Raw genomic sequence first — 16,122 nt, forward strand, 5'->3', positions numbered from 1 at the left:
GGGGTGGGCTCGGTGGTCTTGGAGGTCTCTTCCGACCTTCATCGTGCTGCGACTTCACGCCGAAACCTCAGTCTCGGGCACAGCTCTGTTAAGTGCACTCCTTAACCAGATAATTTAAGCGTGTTGGGAGAATTCCAGCAGAAAGCGGGATGGTTAGGATAGGATTAGTTAATAAATTAATTTTATTACTTAGTTTATTAAAAATTAACAACTCTAAATAACTAGAATGTTAGTTCCCTGCCTGTGATACTCATTATGGTTCAGAAAACCGCATTAAAAACCAAACTTTCCAGTGGGTGAATAAACTGCAGTGAACGAATCGTGCCCGTGTGAGAAAACCTGTGTCAGCAGCCTGTGTAACTCCTAAACCGTCGGCCGTCCTGTGTGACATCCTACAGGGAAGCCGTTCAGCTGGTGCTCTTCCCTCACTGGCCGAGGACGCGGTATTTACGGAAGGCTGCGGTCCTGTGTAAAATACATGTGGCTCGATCTTTGCTGCTCACAAGTATGACCTGTCCTGCAAATAGACATTATTAATTGCTTGGGTTTAAATGATGGCAGAGGTTACAGCAAAATGTCCCTCGGCAAATTTGGAACTCAAGAAGCCCTTGGATTCTTACAGGAGAACTTTAGATATTTTTATATCCAAGAGGACCATCAAAAACGTACTAATGCATGTTTGAATTAAAAAAGAAACCAAACGCTACTTTCTGGTGTTTGCAGAGATTTTTCAGCAGCAAGAGTTGTGTTTTGGAACACCTTGTGCAGACACAACTACAACCACAACGTTCATGTTGTCCTACAGTATGGCTAATGTGTTGCCTTAACTTAGAGCCGAATTGCACAAGACGTTTTAAATGGAATTTTGGTCATAATTGTCCTTCTTCATCTGAATGTTGTAAAATATTTGGGTTTGGTTCTAAAAAGTAAATTTTAGTATTTCTGGCTCCACTGGTATTATAAAGGAGAAGTGACATTTGAAAATGGAAACATCCTTTATCCACTGAAGGAGAGCACTTGAGCACAAATTCCATGTTCTGCTGGACTTTAAAGGTTGTTTTTGACATGCTAAAAATGGTGAGTTTTTGAATAGAAATACTTACATCCAAAAGTTGCCAAATCCTTTAGTCAGAATGTAGTTTTCCATGGGAATCAGTGCTGCAGCAGTTCCCCCCTTTATCTCCAGCACGTTATGGTGCAATCAGTGCTAGCTGATTTCGTTCCCTGCAACAAGGCAAAAGTGGAGATATGTTTGCCTAACGGTGTAAGCTTTGGACTGTGGGTTCTTGGGATTTGGGGAGGCAGGGCGCACCTTGCCAGGCCTCTTAAAAAGTATATTTGTTTTGCAAAAGCGAGAAGTTCTTGGCTTAGACTTGATGTAGCTAGGATAGAAAGTGAGTGGCTGTAGGACTTTGCCTTGGCTTGTGGCAGTTTTTAGGTCTCCCTTTGGCTTCTCCTGGGTTCACTGATGGAGGAGTAGAGCGGGTGGACACCAGTGTGCTACTCTTGCAGCACTTTACAGCAGGTTCTCCAGGAGTGACTGCAGAAACCGCTTTAGGTACCAGAACTGGGACCTTCCGTCTGAATTCAGACTGAATCCTGAGAACCAGGGGAAGCATGCTTCTTATATAAAAATTCAGACAGTGACTTCTGCAGGCTCCACCTTAATCCAAAGGTCATGCTGAAATTTAGTTACTTTAGTATGTATGAAAAATACCACTTTGCTTTTTACCTAATGTCACTTGATACTCTTTTAATCTACAAATGACATTCATCATATCATATCACCCCATTAACTTTTCTGGAGTTTGTGAGTGTGCGTAAGGTGGAGTTGGCTGGAGAAATAACCTTTTAAATACCAGGATTTATTTGTTAAAAGGTGGTTGTACAAGGAGTTACTGGTCTTGTTTATCTTTGTTTCACCATTGTTGACATTGGGATTGTGTAAGTTTGAGGAATCAATTGTGCAATGGTTAGATTTTTGCCTGAAAGGTTACAGGTAGTTAACTTTTTTCTATATTTTTTGAGCGTGAATACTTTTACTGGTTGAACCACAAGAACTGGGCTTGGAACTGAATTGGTTCTGCTTAGCATCGTCTGCTTCCACAGGACATCCAGACATCCAAAGCAGGGATTTCAGAGTCCTGTGCATCAGTGATCCCTGCTGTTGGAATCTTAGATGGGCACACACGCCGTAGGACCCGCGAGCATCCCTCTTAAACATGTTTTGGTAGTAAGATACTAAAGCAATGTTGAATTTATTCTGTTTCTTACTAGTACGCAAATGGATGCTATGTGGTTAAAATAGGATAGAGAGGATTAAAGAACGTAGAGAGGACATACGAGTCCACACTAAGCTTTGCATTCTTCTGGAGTCGGTGGCGGGGAGGCCATCAGCCAAAACACAAGTTGTGGGGAGCTCCTACTAGCCTGATGTTGCAGCTCCTGTTTCTTGTTTTGGAAGAGACAGTGTAATACCCATCGCCATTCTGCCGGTGGTTTTATTGGCCTCAGTGCTCCTTCAAATCAGAAGTTGTCTTTGTTTTGAAAGAACAAGTTATCTTAGCTACCCTTCTTCAGCCTTACTGTCTTTCCTTGAACTGTTTCCAGTAATGGCACACTGTAGATCAGGCACACTGATATCTCTTCTTGTATCCTCTGCTTTTCTTAATAGCTCCTAACATCTGATTTTTTTTCTTCCACTGTGCTGCAACACTGACCTGACGCTCTGAGGGAGCTTTCCCAAGGACTCACCCCTGAGGGTCATGGTTAGGTCTCAGAGCACAGAACTCTATATGTATATATCCTACCTGTGGAGCTGGAATTGTTCTACTCCATCTAAGAATTAAAAAGATTAAGAATTAAAAAAACACTCCGTCCTCTTCCTGAAGACTCTGCAAGAAGGGGATCTTTTCTGAGGAAGGATGAACACCTTTCTTGCAGAAAATTGTCAAGCTGCATGTGAATGCAATCACATTGTCACAAATGAATGGACTGTTTCACAAAAAGTAAAAAATTAATTTTTAGTTGGTGTATGTCAGCTGAAATGAATTTACCTCTGGCTGTGTTAGATAATTGTGCCTTACATAAATATTGAATAAAATGTCTCTAGATGCAGCTTCTTGTGTTGCGCAGCTTGAACAACCTTGTTCCTGGTTTGTCAGGCTTAAGAACATCATGAACTGTCAGTAACTTGGTACTGGATTAGTCAGTTGCTCCCTTCCAGGGTTTTCCTGTCTCAGGTGTAGTGTGGATTTCAAATAGGGATTGTGTTATGGGTCTGCTGACAGGGCAGATACTGCCTGAATTCTTACCCTACTAGTCCTTCAGCTTGGTTCCAACAAAACACCAATTCTGTAAATTCTAAGATACGTTACTAACTACTGAAAAATCAGAAGCTGAGTCTTTTGTCAGGATGATGTGTTTGATAGCACTGTATGTTTCATGTCACTGCCTCACAGGCAGCCGAGGTCTTAGGTCTTGCAGTGCTGCCAGTGGGTCTGCTGGGCTAAGCAATGTTAGTAGTGGTGGCGTTTTAGTGAGACACAATAGAAAACTGTCTTAACTTTGAAGATACACTTAGAAAAATACTTACGACTAGTTGCATCTCTCTGTTTTCTGTTTTCCCCCTTTCTTACACATTTTTTTCTTAACTGTCTGCATTCAAAAAGGATGTGCTCTTTACCAATGTTTGAATTTTTTTTTTCCATAGTCCACTCAAGAGGCTTTTAGGATAGAATATGATACCTTTGGTGAACTCAAGGTCCCAAGCGACAAATACTATGGTGCCCAGACAGTAAGATCAACAATGAACTTCAAGATTGGAGGTGCTTCAGAAAGAATGCCAGTAAGTAATTTAGAGCTGTGTTCATTTCTTTAAGTAAGTTTTCCATGTGAAAGTGAATACCTTATTTTTAGACTTTTGCTGGAAATATGAGCAATTTTCAATTTCACTTAAAGGTAGAAATTCCAGTGTTAGAAATATTTTTTGTTTCATTTAAATAAATTCAATGTTGCTTTTCAATAATTATTTTACAGTGTTGCCTATTTTTTTTAATAACCAGGATGAATAAAAATCTATCTTTCATTTTTCCAAAGGCAAAAGACAGAATGGAATAGTTTGTTTGCTATAGCATTATGTAGTTTGTCACTTAAGATTTTTAGTGTAGCAAGAGTTGGCACGAAGTTCCTTTTTCATGTGAAGTTGTGCATAGAGTGTTAGTGTGCACATGTTCTGTCACACACTGGCTTTCCATGTACTGAAAGATGCCACTTTGTCCTCAAAAACACTATTTTAGAAATAGAGCCAGTTCTTCATTCCTGATTATTTTAATGCATGTAATCTGTTTCACTACACGAAGCAAGGACTCACAAAGAAAGGATGAGCTGTGTACTGCTTTCTGTGCTGCTTGGATAAGTGTTACTGTTAATGGGAGCACAGGTCATATGACCTGATTGCTCTTTGGTTTGGTTGATGAACTACTACTGGATTTAAGTTCAGAAAGAGTTTTTGTTTATAACTAGACCTCGGTTATACGTTCCTAAAATATCCTTTGGCAGGGAGGGGTGGGGGGGTCGGAGGGAAGAAATTATGTATTTAAAGTTATCCTTGTGTCTCAGCTTCAAGTTATAAGGGCTTTTGGCATCTTGAAGAGAGCAGCTGCTGAAGTAAATCAAGATTATGGTCTCGACCCCAAGATTGCTAATGCTATAGTAAAGGCAGCAAATGAGGTAGGATCAAACTGCTCAAAATATTAGATGTATCATTGTATTGTTGTTAAGCTTTTCATAGGAAGTTTGGGGCTGAGGAAGACCTGTTGCATGTCTGAAATTGTTAAAGGATGGCATTTGTCATTAGTAATTTGTTTTTTTTCAAATTGAAAAAACTTTTATTTAATAAAATGTTTTACTATTTTACTTCTCACATTTATAAAAATGTAAGAATACTCAAGTAGATTTTGATCCTTAAGTTATAAAAACAATGTAACTTTTCCCTTCTTAAGACTATTAAGTACTTGAATAGCATTGACTCTTAGCAGATGAGCAGTATTAAAAAAAAAAACTGGGAGAGGAACGGAAGGGAGTGGAATCTCTTCATTCAGGTAACGTGAAGTCTGACATGCCCAGCAAAGAATTTTCATTTTGGAAGTCTTCAGTCTCTTAAGCAATTGCATCTTGGTAACGTGCAGGCCATCTGCACTCTGAAAAGTTTATTTGTTACTCTTAATTCCTCTTCATACTTAAGCTTACTAGTGAATCCGTGCTTTTTAAGTATCACTTTTATAGCTAAAGAGGACACGATGTGACACATGGAGGCATCTCCTCTTTCTCAGGATAAATGCCACCCAAGTGCACAGAGTTGTGAATGACCATTATTTGAGGTATGGTAATGCCACGTGTATTATTGTTGTGTGCATCAACAGATATATTTATCTAGAAGCATTTTTACTTTCATGTTTTACAGAGCTTTCTTGTTCTGACTAGCTTCAGAATATTTATGTATTTGCAGAAGGCCTTATCCTTTTTCTACCAGTTGTAGCACCATAAGTCCCGAGAGCTCTGGAGAACTCCAGAATCTGTCTAGTCTTTTCTTGTGACTTCTAGGGTTCTCCTGGTTAAAGGTGCATCAGATGTTTCAGTGGCTAAATGCTGCTTAGTTTAAATTAATGTGTTCTGAAAGTTATTTGGGGCTTTTATTTGTTTTGTTTTAAAAACACCCCTGCAGTGCTATCCTTTCCTTTTACCTTTATCTCCAAAATAATTTTCTAATATAACTGAAGAAGAAAGAGATACACCAAGGAATCAAGCTACTCTTGAAGGTGGGAACTTTACCCCTGTATGAGATGAGAATTACGTAAGGTTCTTTCCTGAAAAGCATGATTCCAGGAGGACTGATGTATCCTGATAATCTGGAGATAGCTGTCTGGCCTCAGAGTTGTGACAGCAGATAATTTCCTTTGCATGCTCAACTTCCTGAGTCTAATGTGCATGGAGGTGATACTTCTGAGCACAGATTTTGATACTATCACAAACACATTTAGAAAAATCTCTAAATGCATATCAGGTTCATCAGGCTCCAAAAAATGTAGATCAAACAGGGGAGAGTATTTGTACCTGTTGTTCTGTGTTGATTTGAGATGGTAGTTGTCAGTGCCTACTGAGGATGTAAGTTGGTGTAGCCATTTCTGCCTGATCAGCACCTTGCTCCTGTGGGTAATCAGCAAGCCCATACATATGAATCTTCTTAAATCCACATGGTTCTTGTACTTGTTTAACATGGTTCCAGTTGAGGTGCAGTAAAAGACAGTCACAAGTCCTTTTTAGGCACTTCTCAGTTTAAAGCCAGGTAGGTCTGGGGCAGTACTGGGCAAAATGTGTACAGGCAGAAGGTGTTTGATACCAGCAACCATCTGCCAGCTCCTTTTGTTGATGCCAAATCTAATGTCTACAGGTGTAAGATGTCTGGAACTTCCCTGTAAGAATTTTATGTCTTGAGAAATTTCAGAGTCCAGTTATACAAATATCATGTACTGCATGTGCATGACAGATGATCTTTGGGCAAAACATCTCTTCTGGGAGACTGTTTCCCATAAAGAATGGACTCGGAATGCCTTGAATTCAAATTGTTGTGTAGTTGTGTTTGTGAAGAAGCTATGCAGCTATTGAGCTTGATTTCCTAGGAGAAAGCAATGCTCTGGTGAGGGGTTTGTAAACAGATAAGCACTGTCTGAAAGCTGACATTTCTGACACCCAAAGGGTGGTCATAACTGAAGGAGACACTCAACAGTGAATCAGTGCCCTGAAGCACCTTATGTGCCCTGATTGAGAAGCTACTCAAGACATTTCACTTGCCTGAGAGATCTTACTAATCTGAGCAAGTAACTGTGGAAGGGAGAACGAGCATGTACTACCTCTAGTCCTACCCTGGAGGTTTATAGAATCAAAATTGCTTTAACATTTGGGAAGAGGATGATGTTTTTTGACTTACAAAACCATCTGCGTTGTTTGCGAAAGAGAAGATAGGACCTAAAACACCTTTTAAAAGTCTTTCCTATGACTGCAGAACATGAAATCAAATTATATATTTCTATGTATTTCAGAATTCATCATCTTCAAAAAGCATAGCAGAAGTTTTTTTCCCTTTTATTATGTGGTATTATGTCAAACTCTTAATTATTCTGGTACAGATTCACAATTGTTATATGTAGATTTACAAATGCAAGGGAGAACACGACTTTAGTCATAGCTATAAAATGCTCAGGTGTATGCTTTTTATTTCTTTTTGTTCCAATCAAACAGCTTTTCTCTCTTTCCGTTATAGGTGACTGAAGGAAAGTTAAATGATCACTTTCCATTGGTGGTGTGGCAGACTGGATCTGGAACTCAAACCAATATGAATGTCAATGAAGTGATCAGCAATAGAGCCATTGAGATAATGGGGGGCAAACTGGGGAGCAAAAGCCCAGTGCATCCGAATGATCACGTTAACAAAAGCCAGGTCATTACACTTGTATTATACTTCTTTTAATATCAAAAGTTGTTGGCTTTTTTTTGAATTGTGAATTTTGTATTCTGTTATAGCCACAGTTTAGATTTTTTTTTTTAAAGGAGGCTGCTGTACACCTTTAGCAGTAATTTTCTGTTATTCAGTTTAAATGAACTTCAAAGTTTTTGTCAGTGACAGTGTGAGCTTCCTAATTAAAAACTTTGAACTCATTCATGACAGATAATTTCTACATAGTGTAGTAGGTAGAGGTGGCCTTGTGACAACCACTGCGACTCCAGTCTTAAAGAAGTTAAATATAGATCCAGGCTCTAAAAGTTGGATACTTGTAACTATTATCTCAGTAACACATTGCATAAAGCATGTAGAAAGAATAGTAAAGTGGTTGAACTCCTGTAACTGGCAAATGAAACATCCATTTATTTTTTTTTTCCCCCAAGGACCATGTTAGACATTTTTATTATACTTCACTCTTAATATTTCCCTCAAATTAGCTGAAGTTTAAGCCACTGACTTGGTTGTATCCCTTCCTGATCCTTCGTGCTTACTCAGTGTCTTGGGAACTGTGGATTTAACATTATCAAAACAACACATAGGTCTTTCAAAGTCACCTGCAGTCCCTTTAAAATCATCATCAGTTTGCTACCCATCTCTCATAACTATTATAGTAATTGTTTTGTTATTGTTGTCCCGGTGTTGCTGTGAACAATCCACTCAATTTAACTTCCTGTGGGTAGAGTGATAAAAAGTTGATTTTATTGATAAGGTGCTGGACTAAAATTTGGAAGTTTTGATTATTCCTGCAGATTTCCTTGTGGAACAATGATAAGCTGCTTACTCTTAGTTTAGTTTCTTCTTTACAAAATAAAGAGAATAAAGCCCTACATGTACATCCTACAGAAGCAATGGTGAGAAAAGCTTGTAAATAAATTTCTTGGAACTTCCTTCCCAGAGTTCAAATGACACTTTCCCAACGGCAATGCACATTGCTGCTGCCCAGGAGGTGCATGAAGTGTTGTTACCTGGACTAAAGAAGCTACAGAATGCACTTGAGGCGAAATCCAAAGAGTTTTCCCAAATCATAAAAATCGGGCGCACTCATACACAAGATGCTGTTCCACTTACCCTTGGACAGGTAAAAAAAAAAAAAAAAAAAAAAAAAATTATGTGTTTGTTTGGAAAATTCTTCTAAATATATTGGAGGAATCCAAGACAAACTTGAGGAGGCCTAAATTAAGCTGATACCTTAAGAGAAGTAATAGGAAACTGGATGAATCTCATCTGGAGTGTTTTCGTATTTGTTGGAGTTTGCTGGGTGCTGTACTCTAATTATTGCATCATAAATTAACTTAATTTTTTCCGTGTATGTTTTACTTCTAACAGTAGTAAAATATAAATTATTTTACAGCCATGATCCATTACCAAATAACATGATGTGATACTTCTATTACACTGACGTTGGAAGAAGGTAGTTAGTTTGTAATCTGTAAACTCAGATAGATGAGGTTCTGCCAACACATAAGGCTGCTAAGTATTTTGAATGAAAATCTTCAATGTATGATCTTGTGTGTGTATATATATGTTTATATGATAGCAAATCTGTTATCATGTTGTCAAGAATGGGTTATATTAATGTAATCTGGTAATGAATTAATTTCAACTGAACTGATAAAAATCCATGTAAAATTCGTGGTATTTTTCCAAGAATGCACAGGTGGGTTTTTTTCTAACTAAAATTTAGTGAGAAAAACCAGGATCCATTTTTCTGATTGTACCTTGAGAACATTAATTTAATCTGAGAGATGATTTATTTTGCATTCAGATCCTGCCAAGTGCACAACTGAGGAGGGTTGAGGACAAGGGTTGGGGTTGTCAGCCTGTAGAACAGAGGGCTCTGGGGAGACCTTACTGTCGCTTTTCAGTGCTTCAAGGGGGCCTGTAAGGGAGATGGGAACAATCTTTTTAGAAGGGCCATTGCAACAGGACAAAGGGTAATTGTTTTAAACTGAAAGAGGGTAGATGTAGACTAGGGAGAAGGAAGACATTTCTCACAGTGAGGGTGGTGAAACACTAGAAGAGGTTGCCCAGCGAAGTGGTAGAAGCCCCATCACTGGAAACATTCAAAGTCAGGTTGGATGGGGTTCTGAGCAACGTGATCTAGTTGAAGATCCCTGCTCACTGCAGGGGCTGTTGGACTAGATGACCTTTAAAGGTCCCTTCCAACCCGAACTATCCTACGGTTCTGTAAAAGGCAAGAAAAAAATGCAATGTGAATATATTTATTCATTTATTTATTTTACATGCAGGTTGGGTTTATGTGCAATTGTTCTCACTGTGAGAGCAACATTCTAATATTGTAAATTTTGCCTCTTAATGAAAACATGCTAAGATTTGGCTTCTCTGTGAAATGTGGTGCCTTCATATATTTAAAGAAATTAGTCCAATCACGTTAAAAATCTCAATAATTCTAGATGCTTATTCATGGTTGTTGTCTTTGTTCCTTTGTTTTGTCCTCCTTTCTTTCAAAGGAATTTAGTGGCTATGTGCAACAAATTAAATACGGTGTGGCTAGGATTGAGTCAACCATGCCAAGAGTGTATCAGCTGGCGGCTGGTGGCACCGCAGTTGGTACAGGATTAAACACCAGAATTGGCTTTGCTGAGAAAGTTGCTGCTAAAGTGGCTGAACTGACGGGTGAGGAACGATATTTCAGAGTTACCAGTAAAGCAGTATAGGAAAGGTTTCGGTTTCCATAATTCTCATAAGCTCAAACGCTATTTGTATTTTAACATGAAACTCTGTTAATGCCGTGTGCTATATGCTTATGCTTAGGATTTTACATGCAGTGTATTTTTATAATCATACTCAGGGCATTGAAAGTGACTGAAATTACTGTTTTTTCTTAGCAAGGCTTGTTGGAGATGGATACAGTTTCAGCCTTCTATTATTAGCCCAGCTGTAATGCTTCTGTATTCATCTTTGCTCCTCTGGCTCTCTAGATCTACAGCGACTTGGAACAAAAGAAGGGAAAACACCCACCCAAAGCCATTACATTTTTTCACATGGAAGAGTAAAAGCTGTCTGAGTTTTTTTTTATACTGTATTTATAATCTTAAAACTTAATTTACAGAGCCATTGATTTTTTTTGTCTGTAAACAAGATCTTCTGTGTCACAGCATCAGTTTTTTAAATGCCTCCAAAATGGACGTGTACATGTCATTTAAATTTGATTTACTATCTGAAACTCCTTATCAACAGGATTTTCTTTTAATGGATCTGTTATTCACTGTCTTGTAGAGGATCAAGACTTCCTTCTACCCTGAGAAGGAAGTAACTTGTCATAAGCCATAGCTGCTGAAAAGCAGTACAGGGCTTGTTTTGGAGCTTAAAGAAGCCATTGGTGGTGTGAGGAAGTCCTCCCCCCTTAATGCTTGTTAGGTGTTCCACATGGGCAGGCTATACGAGTTTAAACAGGTAGGGCAGACTGCAGAAGTTCCACTTGTTCTGATAGGGGAAGTTTATTAGCAAGGGCAAAAAGGAAATTTTGGAATTTTTTGAATTTTCTGCAACTGAGAAGGCAGCTTGCAAAGTGGGTGGGTTTTGGTGTTTAGCAGAACTGCAAAACAGTAGGAATTCTGCTGTTTTCTCTAGCAAATGGTGTCATGCTCCTCATGTTTGAAATGGCCGTGTAAGCCCAGACCAGTAGCCTTGTGGGGCAGAAGTCCAGCCTGCAGTCAGCATTCCTGAACACATCCTTAGCCACGTACATTACCACTAATCAAGTTCTGCTGAGGCTTTTCTTCCAGGGCAAAGCCCTGCAGAAGTGTTTTTTTGTTACAGAACCTAGCCTTAAATCTCGGGCGTTTAACTAACGTAAACTGAGCTGGTGCTTCCATCACTCCTGTGCTCTTGCTGTTGGCGGCAGCTTCAGGAATCCTTGAGGCTGACTCAGCCCTCCCACGTTCTGTCTGGTTTGTTGTTCCTTCCAGTGCTGATGCTTGGATGCATCTTTTTTTTTTCTCTTTCTTAAGTAGCTAATTCCACTGCGATTACTTTTTATTTATCCTAATGTCTGCATGGCACTGCAGAAATCTCTGTTTGCATAACTGAGAGAAAGCATCACAGGAATTGACAATCTAAAGAATCTAATTTGATTTAATGGAAGAATTACATAAGTTTGGGCTATCTTGTAGGAGATGGTTGTCATTCACAAAATACTGTGGTGCTTAGTAAGCAATGCTTAGTATGCAACACAGTATGAAAGCTTGAAATTGGTACTTTTGTAGTGGGTAGACTCAACTTCACATTCTTCTGTATTTTAATGACTTTTGTTGTATCTTTTATATTGAATTTAACCTATTTAAGAAATAAGTTTGTGAGACAAGGACTAGAGAGGAAAGGTGGTCTTACAGTGCTAGTGATCTTTTTTAAATTAAGCTGAATGTGTGTTTGAGTACCTGGTTTACGTCTGCAAGGCAGTGCCTCAGTGGTTTGCTGTTTGTCCCCCCGTAGGTTTGCCTTTCGTCACGGCCCCCAACAAGTTCGAGGCGCTGGCGGCTCACGACGCCCTGGTGGAGCTGAGTGGTGCCATGAACACCGTGGCCTGCAGCCTGATGAAGATCGCCAACGACATTCGCTTCCTGGGCTCGGGGCCACGCTCGGGGCTCGGGGAGCTCATCCTGCCCGAGAACGAACCGGGAAGCAGCATCATGCCAGGTACAGAGGAAGACCCCTGCTGCTTCTGTTCTGGACCACTGACTCTTCACAGGGATTTACCAGCCACAGCCACACACAGTCATTAAGTCCATGATTCAACATTTTTGTCAGTTTTTATCTTCTGTCATATTTCACTAAAATCTGTGCTCACAAAAATCTTGCATAGCTGTGTGATGGATGTAGGGGAAAGTACTGTCTTTAAATATATGACTTTATCAATACAGGCATACTGCTCAAAGTCTTCTGGGATTGCAAGATCTCTACAATTTTTAAGTAAGGCTTTTATGAAACAAGCTTTAAATCATCTAATCTGTGAATTGTAGCAATATCTTGGCGTAAATTGCCTTCTGTCATTACTTCCTAGCATGGTTAGTGTTAGGTACTGACATTTTCCCTTCTGCAATGACACAGTTGTATGGGAGGATAAGAAAGGAATGAATTATATTAGTAATCATTATTTGCCTCTCCTAAAAAGGTGTTTATATATGGATATTGTTATATCCAAAGTTATCCTGAGGTTGTGAGCATATTTGGCTTAAAAAAAGAAGATAATATTCTTAGGATTATTTCTAGAAGTGAAATCAACCATAAAACTTGGAGGACACTCCAGTTTATTTATTTATTTACTTATCTGTTTATTTATTTATTTATTATTTCTGACAAAGTAAACATAGTGTATTAATTACCAGGTGATTCTAACATTATTAATACTTTTTTTTTTCAGTTGACTGAGATCTGGTAGTGATTTACCAGAAATGCTTACTTGCAGGAGTAAAGACAGGTCATAATTTTTTGACTGCTAAGAACTGTGGTAATTAAGAGCTGCTTAGCTCATGCTCATTTGGTCCAGCTCTCAAAGTCTTGGTAGACTGCTAAAGCAACCACAGCTGCTCCAACAACCCTCGCTGCGCTACAGGAATAGTACTGTCAACTTGATAGCATTTATGGAAATTAATTCTTTTCTGTGGTGCACAGATACAGATGTGTAAGACATGTTACCTCCTACAAAACATCTGTTGAATGTGATCTAGTAAATAAGGAAACTACTGGTTTTTGATTGTGAGTTTTCATTTGGTTTTGGGTTTTGTTTTTTGGTAACATTTTTCTCTCCCTTCCACAACCAGGAAAAGTGAACCCTACCCAATGTGAAGCTGTAACCATGGTGGCAGCCCAAGTTATGGGAAACCATGTTGCTGTTACTGTAGGAGGTAGCAATGGACACTTTGAACTGAATGTGTTCAAGCCCATGATGGTAAGCTCATGAAGTTTTAAATGTGGAGGTCTTCTGAAATCATTGTTTGTACAATCAGGTAACTCGTGGGGAGAAAACTCTCAGTGAATATTTGATCAGTACAAGCAACAGAAAAGCTGATAAAAGGCAAGAACAGATGTTATTCTTTTGTATGGTAAGTCATTGTTAGTTTGACAAGGAACTGGCAATCATTTTTATGTGAAACTATCTAATGCCGATAAGCTTTTACCTTAATGGTGTATGCTTGTCATCAGTGTAAGACAAAAGGGAGACAGGAACACAATCTGAGACTATATTTTTTTTGTATTTTAGCTAAAAATCAGGATTTTTTTTTTTCTGTAGTAACTATCTGTTAGTAATTTCTGTTACTACTTAATACCAAAGGATGAAGTGCTTTTGGCAGGTGAGTCATGCAAAATTTTAAATTATTAGTCTTAGACCTTAACTAAAATGTCTGCATTCTACAGTGTAAGCAGTATATACCAAGATACATACTGCTGCTTCTGTATATTTAATTAAAAAAAATAAAGTTACTTGAGTATTACAAATGACCTTGTACAGAAATTTAGATTTTTCACACCAAGTCATAGTTCTTTATTTCTTCTTTGGGCTATCTGCCTTTTTTTTTTTCTCAAAACCAAGAAGGAAAAATAAACAGAGGAGAAATTGAGGAAAAGAATATAAACAAAAGCATCAAATCAGAAGATTGTGGAGAACCATGTATAGGATGTTGAAGGAATAGCACAGAGGTTAGGCTAGGGATGATAGTTTCAAAAGAATTAAGCTGACTTGAAGAAAAGATGCTAATACTAAATAGAAATAAAAGGAAAGTTTTTTGATTTTTTTCTTGTTGTTAGAATTAAGGCACAAAGGAAGCAGCATGTGCTATATTATTTTTCTGCACAGCCTATACTGACTAAGACTGCATTTTAGTTAGAAATGATTGAAAGAAAATTGAAACTTGATTATAAAATCAGTGTTTGTCTCTTCCTTACTGCATCTGCTGAGGGTAATGTTTTTTTCCCACCAATCTGAACATATTTCTTCTGAGCATGTAATATCTGGTTTTGAAGAGGGAAAAAAAAAATCATAATCAACAGCCAGGAGATGTAGGTATCAGAATATAAATTTTTCAGAAACAGACACTTCTCCAGAAGAAAGAAGAATGGCATGTTACAGATTGTCAAAGGAGAGGACTAGTGCCAGACATTATTGTACTTTATGTTTTTAGGTGTTTTCTCTTGACTGGTACCCGAGGGGGGAAATGGCAATGAATCAAATGACTTCATGTATTTTTTTACTTGGTTACTTGTGAACTTCTGCTGTAACAAAATTATTATACTTAACTGTGGTTGTCTTTATTCAAGAGGAGTTCTGCTGCTGAATGCTTCTCACAAGTTCCTTTAAACAGGAGTGGCTGAGCTAGACACCTGAAAATGTACCCTGCTGAAGGAGGAGGGTGAACTCTTCCCTCTACTCCTTTTCTACAAAGAGTCCATTAAAGAAGTTCATATTGCAATGGGGGGCACTGGTTATGAACTAATGTGCCAGACTCTCCAACTTTTAATGCCTGAATGTAATAGATGGTATTTCTTCTCTTGTTAGATTAAAAATGTTTTAAACTCTGCAAGACTTCTTGGAGATGTTTGTGTTTCTTTTACTGACAACTGCGTAGTTGGAATCCAAGCCAATACCGACAGGATCAACAAACTAATGAGTGAATCTCTGATGTTGGTAACAGCCCTGAACCCACATATAGGTAGGTTTAAAATTCAGGAGATTTCTGAAAACACTATACTGAAACATTTTGTGGTAACCTTATTTTGCAGACATTATTTGTATTGTAATGATGACTAAGAAACCAATTCATGGCTCAGGCCAAAAGTTAATTGACTTTAACATCACCAGTTTAGTATTTCAGGTGAAAAAGATGTGTCCTTGCAGTAGCCATACCAGTGCATTATAAAAACAATTGTGTCAAGAGTCAGAAAAAAAAGGAGATTGGGAGAATTTGTGTAATCATCATCTTCATTTGAGTGCTAATAGCGAAAAGTGAAATATTACAATGAGACTTTTTTTTTTTTTTTAAAGGGGAAAGTCACATAAAACTTTGATCTAAATGCGTTAAGACCAGAGTAACAGCATTTGCTTTCACTTTAAGGAAGGAGCTGGAGTGGACATCTGGTGTGTGCATTGACTGCAGACTGAGTTCAGCACTCATAGCAACGTCTAGGAAATTCTGCAAGGGCCAAGCATCTGGCTTGTTTCTCACCTCTTACCAAATCTTCTGAAACTGCAAATGCGAAACTTGTCCCGTTTTGTTTTGTTACAGGGTATGATAAAGCAGCCAAGATTGCCAAAACGGCCCACAAAGAAGGGACGACTTTAAAAGAAGCTGCTATAAAGCTGGGGTTCCTTACGTCAGACCAGTTCGATCAGTGGGTGAAGCCTAAAGACATGTTGGGTCCTCAGTAGCTTCCGTACAGAAGAAAGCAGTGTTCTTAGCATAAAATAAATCAATAAAGGAGAACCACTGCGTGTGCTGTTGTTTCACGCGGCATTACTTTCGGACAGATGAGGTGAAACGGTCTTGCCGGGAAGGCGGCGCTAAGGCCGGGCCGGGCGCGGGGAGGCCCCGGGCGGCAGTTCC

At 38.7% G+C, this 16,122-nt stretch overlaps 1 protein-coding gene across 1 annotated transcript; it reads left to right on the forward strand.

The window, feature by feature from the left end:
- Positions 1-3,712: 3,712 nt before the first annotated feature.
- FH (fumarate hydratase) lies at positions 3,713-15,949 on the forward strand (the record flags this gene model as incomplete). The annotated part of the gene is made up of 9 exons (XM_008939009.1): positions 3,713-3,847; positions 4,621-4,731; positions 7,322-7,498; positions 8,457-8,639; positions 10,033-10,198; positions 12,017-12,220; positions 13,345-13,472; positions 15,078-15,231; positions 15,805-15,949. Coding segments are annotated over 9 exons (1,401 nt in total), but the record flags the coding sequence as incomplete, so codon positions are not given.
- Between the last annotated feature and the right edge of the window lie 173 nt (positions 15,950-16,122).

Source organism: Merops nubicus, unplaced genomic scaffold (genome assembly GCF_000691845.1).
Source record: "Merops nubicus isolate BGI_N331 unplaced genomic scaffold, ASM69184v1 scaffold49894, whole genome shotgun sequence".
NCBI lineage: Eukaryota > Metazoa > Chordata > Aves > Coraciiformes > Meropidae > Merops > Merops nubicus.